Source organism: Papaver somniferum, chromosome 1 (genome assembly GCF_003573695.1).
Source record: "Papaver somniferum cultivar HN1 chromosome 1, ASM357369v1, whole genome shotgun sequence".
Classification (NCBI taxonomy): Eukaryota; Viridiplantae; Streptophyta; class Magnoliopsida; order Ranunculales; family Papaveraceae; genus Papaver; species Papaver somniferum.
This window is the reverse complement of record NC_039358.1, coordinates 242,275,978-242,285,084: the sequence shown is the minus strand read 5'-3', so window position 1 is coordinate 242,285,084 and position 9,107 is coordinate 242,275,978. Positions and strand designations below refer to the sequence as shown.

Below are 9,107 nucleotides of genomic sequence, written 5' to 3'. Positions count from 1 at the left end.
CAAATAAGAACTCAATGTAATCAAATACAAGGTCAAACAAACCTTAACACCGAGAGTAGAATTTGTTACTAATCGAATTCATCATAATACAAGGATAATACTACAAGGATCAGTAAATCTCTATCCAGGGTATATTGAACGATTCCCATACATAATCAAAGTTCACTTCAAAACCATGTTCCTTCTGGATTATCTACCAAGATCTGAGACCGGATCAGGGTGAGAGAGTGATACAGAAATAAGACGGCAGAGAAATCAGAGTCAAAGTCTTTAGTCTTGAGACTATGAGTGCTCCCTTGCTTAAGTAAGTAAACCCTAAAGGGAATTTATGTCAAAAACTCAATTTGGTCTGCCCTGTTTTGTATGAAGCCCAGATTCAAGCCTAAGGAGTAGCAATGCAAAAACCAAACTTTTACTTTTATTTTCATGTGAAAAATCCAATTTTCAGCTTATTTAAGATATGAAATCCATTTTTTCACATTTACTCACGATGAGTACGAATTGATAAGGACGTTATACGGTAGTCGGCATTCCTATGATCGGTTCAATAGATGTTTTCTTTTACGGTTCATCTTCCGGGTTGAGTTCATCCCTATAATAACAGTATGAACTGAGTTGTAGACAGGAAAAAGTAAGAGAGCTCAACGGGACCTTACCCGTTTTGTTTAATTCGAGGGAGAAAACCGTAAAATCGATATTACAACTCCAACATTCAAAATATTATATTTTGATGTGTCTAAGAAATTATGATGTGTATATAAAGTATCTACTGTATCCACTGAGTAATTCAGTAGTATACATATGTAAAATTATCATAACAATATTGGTGCATGTTTTAATAATTCCAGGTGTTCAAATATTTTATCATGAAAATTTAAGCTCCTAGATGAATTGCTCACTAGTATAGAGCCAATAAACGATTTTTTTTTATTAAGGTAAACAAAAATAAGTCCTTACATAGCAGGCAAATGAGCAATAAGCTGCGCCGCAAGCTCTTTTTTAATTGAAAAGCCTATCCTTTTAAAAATAAACTCTCTCGAACCCGGGTTCATGACATTACTGTGCATGACTTTCTGGACTCTCTTGAGGAGCCCAACCGCCTCTGAAGCCGAGAAACAAAAAGTATCGAAAGCAAAGGGGATAAAAGCATGTCCATTATCGAGACATGCTTTCGCATGCTTCGCTATCTTACCTGAGGCAACCCTCAACGCTGCTTGGCCAACTGTAAAAGTGCCATGTCCAAAGCCTGCGAACGGATAAACCCTAACGAGGTCAACACATGCGTGTTTTCCATTGGCCCATCAAAAAATAAGAACGTCTGCTGGCCTGAGTGTGGATGTCCCCTCCATTGGGTTTGTCAAAAAGTTTACAGTCGCTTCTTTCTTTGCTGAAATACCCGCTAACATAATACATCATATAAAGTATCTCTCACATGATCACATCTATATTTAAAACAAGCATAGCAGTGTGAATCTGAAGGATATAAAGGGATCATTAACCAGTACTTAAGTATGGATCGGTACTCCGTAGGTGACATCTTCTGTCTAAGGCCCTCAATCGGAATAACTAGGAGAAAGTCCTGGGCATGCGCTGCTTGCAAAAAACCAAAAACAACTTTCTGCATATGTCTGATAACTCGTAAACTCGATCCATTTATTTAACCACTTTACCAAAAAGAGCATTCGTCAAGTTACTTTGTTCTTTAACCATTGGTGAAGATGCTAAATTCATAATCAGGAAGAGTTGCTTGCAATGCCTCCAAGGCCTTATGAAAATTGTCATCCATGCCTTCTATTCCACCATCCCTTAATATGTGATCTTGTAAACCCCTGGGTTGCACACGTGATGCTAGAAAGGCATAACATGACGCCTCCTTAGCGGTATATTTATTTAATGCTATGTTCTTATAGTATTTATTTAATCTTAGTTGTTGAATTGAGCTTTCAATGGCTCAATATTACATATGGAACAAGATCTTTCTCAATGTTTTTTGACATCTTTTTTTCTGGTACACTTCCAAGAATAGGTTTCACACATATCACAACTTGAATGATCCGGTTCAACAGTTAGATCTATTCAAGTGTGAATAGGATTATAAGTGTGACGAGAAACCTTTTGAGTCATGAGTTGAGCAGAACTCTTAGTTCGACCATAAATTCCTTGGAATATGACAACATCTTTTGATGAGATTGTTTCTTTAATTCCGATTTGGACAGTCGATCAATAACAAACTACATGATCTGAAATCATTAAGTTTGTGTGCATTTAAGTTGATATTTGTCATTTTCAGAGAGATAATTCTTGTCACTATAATAGAAAGTTTTTCTTGATCAAATATTAGTCATAGGATTATGCTTTGAAACACATCTTTTTTGATTCTTGTAGGTGTGTAGACTGTTCGAATCAAGATATTTTTTATTAGTTAAGAGATTCTGAAAGATAGAATCGCACATCCTTGTCTTAACTAACAAATCTTTTCTGACTTTGGAATGTTTGTCAGAATTTTCATATTTAGTTTCAAGAGGAAACAAGACTGCATTTTCATCTTGACATATACTAGATGTGATTCTCATCATGTCAGGAGGTTCATGAATTCCAAGAGTTTCTTGAAGCACAATATCTTCGTGAGACCTGGTCTTTATCAAAGAATCTTTGATAATCCTTTTGACAGATTGGTGGCTCCGCGACTCTTTATTGGGTGGCTCCGTGACTTTTGACAAATGAATAATATATATTATCTTTTAGATTATATTCTTCAGCAAGCTTTAAGAAAAATTTAATCTCGTCACATTCGTTTGAATCTGAATCATGTTTCACAGGCATTTGTTTTGTTATTAACTTATTGTGGTTAATATTCCATGAGTTGTGTTCAGCAAATGAACTAAAGTGATTAGTTGTTTCTCATGATCTGAAAACGAATCGTTTTTTTCAAGAGTGTGTTGTAAATACAATATATCATCTTGCTCTACGTTAACTGAATCATCCATTAGATTCAAATCTTATAGGTTGGATCACACCAAACATAGATTGTTAGATATTTTTGTGTTTGTCTGCTTTGATACCACCTGAAAAGACAAGTGTACCCAAATGCACCACAATCTTTTATTTATCAACCTATAAGTCGTCTTCCGAATGTGATCGTCTATGGACTAAGTCGAGACAATACAACAACAAGATCATTTGTGTGATAGACTATGGATACAAGATCGATACAATACGACAACGAAGTGTGTACCTGATAATAGGTTCGGTAATAACCGAAACTCTATAGGATCACTGTCAAGTATTGGAGTTGACGTACAAGTGCAATTTACTTTAAATTATATAAAAAAATATAATTGAGGAATAGTAAAGTAAATGACATAGTAAGATTTTGTTAACGAGGAAATCACAAATGCAGAAAAACGCCGGGACCTAATCCAGTTTTGAATACTCTCAGAATTAAGCCGCTATACAAATATAATACGAACTTCGTATAGTCGAGACCAAACATACTACCCCTAGATACTTAGTTCCCTCAGTATCACTGCTCCTTCGACTTCTAGAGTCACGCACGTGAATAGTAAGTCCTTTGGATTGTATTCCAAACAAAAAATGAACAATCTGTTAGGTTACCACTCTAATCAATCATGCTACAAGTTGACAAAGGCTCTTATGTTTAATCTAATAAACTCGTTTGTATGGTTGGATCAATCTATATTGTAACTACCAAAATATAATAAACTCGTTTGTATGGTTGGATCAGTTTACACTGTAACTACCAAAATAGTCAAGTTTAGATTCACACTCAATCAATATAAATCGAAAACTTAACCGGCTGAGAATTTTTCCGATTCGTTAGCTTCTGTCGACAACCCTACCTACTGATTCATGAGTGAAATCATCCGTGACGAAAATTGATGAGTTCATTTGAATGCTTGCTTGCATAAAAATGCATATTACAATTTTAAAAACCGTGGCCTATGACTAAAATTTCAAAGGGGTATTAAGTTGCATGAGCTTAGAAAAAAGCATTACAAGAACTGTGACTTTTGTCGAAAATGACAACTTATTTTTCTTGTCGCATGCGAGTAGACCGCCGTTAGGGTCTTCACTACCATTTTAGAGGCTTGGGGCGCACTTTCGAAGATTGGCTTTTTATTTTAAAAATACATGGACATAAATGATAAATAAAGAATTAATGAGTAAATATATGGGCTCAATTCTTAAAAATGCCACTCTTGGAAATGTGTTTCCAAAAGTGCCACCCTAAACCCAAATCTACCAAAAGTGTCACTATATGACATTTCTGCCCCTGATATTAGAGGATCCTTAATTGTTTAATATTATTTCCAACTTTCAAAACTTAAAGTAAGTGTTTTTTCGTGTGGTTTTCAGTGCAAAGGTCCTGATGGAAAGGTCAGGACACTCTACTGGACTCTAACATATTTTTAAAAAATATTATTTTTTGAAATGAAAATTTGGAAATCACATTTTTTTTAATGGTATTTAAGTGTTTAGGGTCCCTAGGAGGGTCTGGACTCCGGACAGGACCTTTTTGGACCCACTCTAGTTTTCTAATAGAAAAGAATATTAAAATAAGATAATTTATGTTAATATTTTGTTGTCAAGTTCCAGGACCCTTTAACTGAACCCTATACTGGATTCTTGGATTATTAATAAAATAATCTTGTTAATGGATATAAATAAGATTTGAAAGTTCTGGACCCTTGGAAGTAGGTCAGGACCTTAGTTTAAGGACCTTTTAACTTGACCATCTAGGCGCCATGTAGGCGCCATGTAGATGACAAGTAGAACGAACCAGGTGAGGACCTTTTCTACCAGGGTCAGGACCTTATAATTATAAGTCGGGACCCTACGCTGAAGACCTTTCTCAACTCGACCACGTAGGTGCCATGTAGGTGACAACGGGGACGAACGAAGTGATAACATTTTTACTAGGGTCAAGACCATCTAAGCCGGGACCCTACCGTGTGACGGGACCCTAACACTTCACCTTCCTTACACCCCCGTTACACCCCTCTTTTCCTTACATAACCCACCCAAGTTCATTCTTTTTTTTTAGCGGTTCATCTTCTTCTTCTTCCTTCTTTCATCTTTTTTTTCTTTTTCATGGAAGCTGCTACACGATGAAAGAAAATCATCCAACTGAGATAGAGAAGGAATGATCTATAGGTGTGCTTAACTTTTAGCTATTTCAAATTCGATATTAAATTTGGGTTAATTTCAATTTCAAACTCAAAGTTAGGGTTCTTAAATATGTATTGGGGATTCGAATCCATGCTTATTTATATAGTTTACAGTGAAATGAGGTATGGGTTATCTTTAATTTTGTGGTTTGGTTACTTAATTTATGTAGGGTTCATGATACAGGATGATCTTATAACTGATAGTATGTTATGTTTTATGAAATGCAATTGCTAATTTGTCGTCGCCATAATGATAAGCAAAGCTGTTCTCATCCACTAACTGATAGTATGTTTTGTGAAATGCAGTTGCTTTTAGAACCTTAAATTGTCGTCGCCATAATGATAAGAAAAGTTGTTCTCATCCACTGCAATGGTGAATGGGTGCACAAAAAAGGTAATGATGACTACAAAGGTATGACACATCTTGCGGGGGTACCTGATAAGTACACTTTTGAGGATGTGAAGAAGAGAGCAATGGATGTTTTAGGTTTCGTGCACAAACCTTGTTTTGATGTGTATGTCCTCATAGATGTCCCGGGAACCTCATTTAAGCAAAGGATTAAGATTGTTAGTGAAGAAATGTTGATTTTTTATGTTGGCCAGACATGTGGAGTCCCAAGCTTTTACACAATCAAATATGGAGAAGAAGTAAAAGTAGATATTCCTCCCGTGACTCTCAAAACAACTACTGGAGATTACAGCGGATCCAAGATGCTTCCCCACACTCCCTTGACCCCTCTTAACAATCTCACGTCGTGTTCCAGTGAGGATTATCAGTCCAAGAATGAAACCATCAAGGGAGATGGTGGTGTTAAAGGTACGTTTATTTGTCCCTCTTGTTATTGTACTTTTGTATTATGTTTTTCCTGACCAAATAGTCACACTAATGTTGAATGTTTTATTTTTTCAGCGAGTACTAGTGGTCCAAAGGCTAGGAGATGTCTTGAACCAGTAATGACTCCATCAGCCAAGAAAATCCGATGTCTTCATGATGCGACAACAACTCCAGCGCCGGTTCTGGATATTCCTAAACCCCCGAAGGATATGAAGTACAATGATCTATGTGTGGGTAACACTTTCAAAAGCAAGGGGGAGCTGAAACTTATACTTGCAATAGCCAAAGTAGAAAGAAATTTTGAATACAAAGCTTTTAAATCCGAAAGCCAGAGGTTTATTGCCAAATTCAAAGACAAGACATGCGAGTGGCGTCTGCGAGCAGTTCCCTTAGATTCCTGTGGGTGGTGGAAACTCACAGTTGCAAACGATGTGCATACTTGTGAAAGCAACAAAAGGATTGACCCTGAATTAAGAACCAAAGCGGCCGCTACTGGAATTGCAGAGCTTTTCAAGCACAAATTCAAAGAACTAGATGCGACATTTACGCCCAAACAACTGGTTAAGGACATAAAAAGGGATTATGGAGTGGTTATCAATTACCGGCAGGGATACAGCGCTTACAAGCGTGGTATTGAGCTGATCAAAGGTAGCCCTGATGAATCGTACCAACACCTCGTTGGTTATAGTCACATGCTTGGTGCTCGTAACAAGGGTACTGTTACCGAGATTGTAACTGATTCGGATGATTCTTTTCTATATTATTTCTTTGCTTTTGGAGTATGTATTGAAGGATTCAAAAACTGTTTCAGACCCGCATTTGCGGTTGATGGTACACATCTTACAGGGCCACGCCAAGGAGTTCTACTGTCAGCCGTTGGAATGGATCCCGACGAGTCGATATATCCTATTGCTTTTGCTGTTGTTGATTCAGAGAATAATGAATCTTGGGAATGGTTTATGATAAAGTTAGTCGGAGTACTTGGCGATAAGTATGCTATGAATGAAGATGTTGTTGTGGCAACAGACAGGCACCCATCGATCGGTAGAGCCATAAGGTTGGAATTTCCTTGTGATAATCAAGTATACTGCATCCACCATCTTTCAGGTATTTAACAAGACTTTATATACTATAAACACACGAGTTTTGTGTTTAAATAGATTTGATGTTAGTTATCTGAATGGATACAACGTTAACCTTGATTTGTGTTTAGTATAACTTATCAGACTGTAGGTCTTTATGTGTGCGTATATAGATAGAGTTATGAAGTCAATGACAATAGAATCATATTGCATATAATGTCCCAGCGGAGGTGGCAGAACAAGTTTTGTAGCATCAATAGCATCATATTGCATATATGTACAGTCCAAACAAGTTTTGTTGTCCACCCTGTTGTATGATACATTTCAGACATACATATATATATATGCATGCTTCATGTTGTACTTATAGGTCAATCCTGTAATGTTTGACATTGCAGAGAATATCAAACAGACCTACCACAACGCCACGGCTTCGGTGGCATTTACAAGAGCTGCAAAAGCGTTTAGCAATGATGAGTATGAACTTGCTATGAGAGACCTAGGTTTAGTGAGCCACGCTGCTTTAAAATATGTAGTGGATCTTGGACCAGAAATGTGGGCCAGGATGAAGGCTAGAACAGGTCGTTTTACTCTCATGACTACAAACGCCTGTGAAACTTTCAATTCAAGAATAACTGATGTTAAAGGTCTTCCAATCTGTCATTTAGTCGATTACATTCGCAGCTTCCTTATGGAATGGTTCTGCGAACGTAGACAACTAGCTCGTGATCGGCAAGATCCTTTGAGTCAACATGAACGGGATATAATCAAAGAACGGTGGGCTGTGGCAAAAAGGTTTGTGGATTTCCATGTCGATGGGGACGAATATGAAGTGGACGAGGGTGACTATGAAGAGCAGCACACCGTCTATCTTGACCGAAGGTCTTGCACGTGCAAAGTGTTTGACTATCAGCATCTTCCGTGTCCCCACGTACTTGTAGTGTGTGAGACATATAAGATAAAAGAAGAAGGCCTTTGTGGGGAATATTATAAAACATCGGTTTGGAGATCTATGTATGAACCTAAAATCTATGGTGTGCTGAGCCCAGAAACTTGGGATGTCCCAGCGGAGGTGGCAGAAAGGGTGGTGCTTCCTCCAAAAACTACACCGGAAGTTGGTCGTCGGAGCATCAAGAGGAAAAGGTCTGCCATTGAAAAACCTAGAAAGAAAAGAGCTTGTTCAAGGTGTCACCAGACAGGGAATTATGCTAACAGCAAACGTTGTCCCAAGGCTTAGAACTGGAGTGATTTTGGTTGCTGACATTGATTACCTTGTTATGTTTGTTTGAAATAGTTTAGGCGGCATCATTAGTAGAGTGGATTTAGTCATATTTTCATCCTCAGGGTAAATTAGTTTTTCTCAGACTTGATATTAAACCTTAAATTTCAGAAAGTAGGTCTTTTGTAATTGAATTTGGGAATTACCCTTTGAAAAGGAATTCCTTAGTTATCTTATGTTATTAATTGTAAGTTCTACTGGCATGTTTCATGTGAACTGATTACAAGAATCAAAAATCATTTACTACCATGTTGTTTTAGTGATTGGTAGCTAGGTGATGCACTCTTTTAAACGTGCTAATGTTCATTTACTTTTCTTATTGAAACAACGAAAATTATATAGCCATAACTAGGACAACCTAGAAGTAAAAACAGTTCCATCGTACCTAATAAAAAGGACTTCAAATATAAAATAAACTAATCAGACATTATCTTAAACCATTCTTCATCACTTTTCTTTTCAAGTTCTGTGTTCTTGTGCCTTCGGATATCGCTCTTCATTGCACCATTCATCAGCTCAACAAGGGCAAGATCTTGAAACAAACTCTGTCCAAAATTCTCTTCCTTGATCCATACGCCGCTTCCATGATAAGGAATGATACATGACTCCGGGACTGAGATCCTTAACCTGTTGCATTCTTCACGTAACTGACGATCCTCCTTTACTAACTCAAACCACTCCTTACAGAATTGGCTACCGTTTTTTGTTGTGTACAAATTAGT

At 37.2% G+C, this 9,107-nt stretch overlaps 1 protein-coding gene across 1 annotated transcript; it reads left to right on the top strand.

The window, feature by feature from the left end:
* Positions 1-5,528: 5,528 nt before the first annotated feature.
* LOC113274843 lies at positions 5,529-8,343 on the top strand. Its single transcript, XM_026524244.1, has 3 exons — positions 5,529-6,006; positions 6,100-7,131; positions 7,505-8,343. The coding sequence occupies exons 1-3, from the start codon at positions 5,529-5,531 to the stop codon at positions 8,341-8,343; spliced, it is 2,349 nt and encodes a 782-aa protein (XP_026380029.1).
* The last annotated feature ends 764 nt before the right edge of the window (positions 8,344-9,107 follow it).

What these genes read in the sequence shown, in the direction of transcription:
- LOC113274843 (XM_026524244.1), top strand. Translation starts at nt 5,529, where the DNA reads ATGATAAGAAAAGTTGTTCTCATCCACTGCAATGGTGAATGGGTGCAC. An exon ending in GGGAGATGGTGGTGTTAAAG is followed by an intron (nt 6,007 to 6,099) that starts GTACGTTTATTT and finishes TTATTTTTTCAG; the next exon opens with CGAGTACTAGTGGTCCAAAG. An exon ending in CTGCATCCACCATCTTTCAG is followed by an intron (nt 7,132 to 7,504) that starts GTATTTAACAAG and finishes TTGACATTGCAG; the next exon opens with AGAATATCAAACAGACCTAC.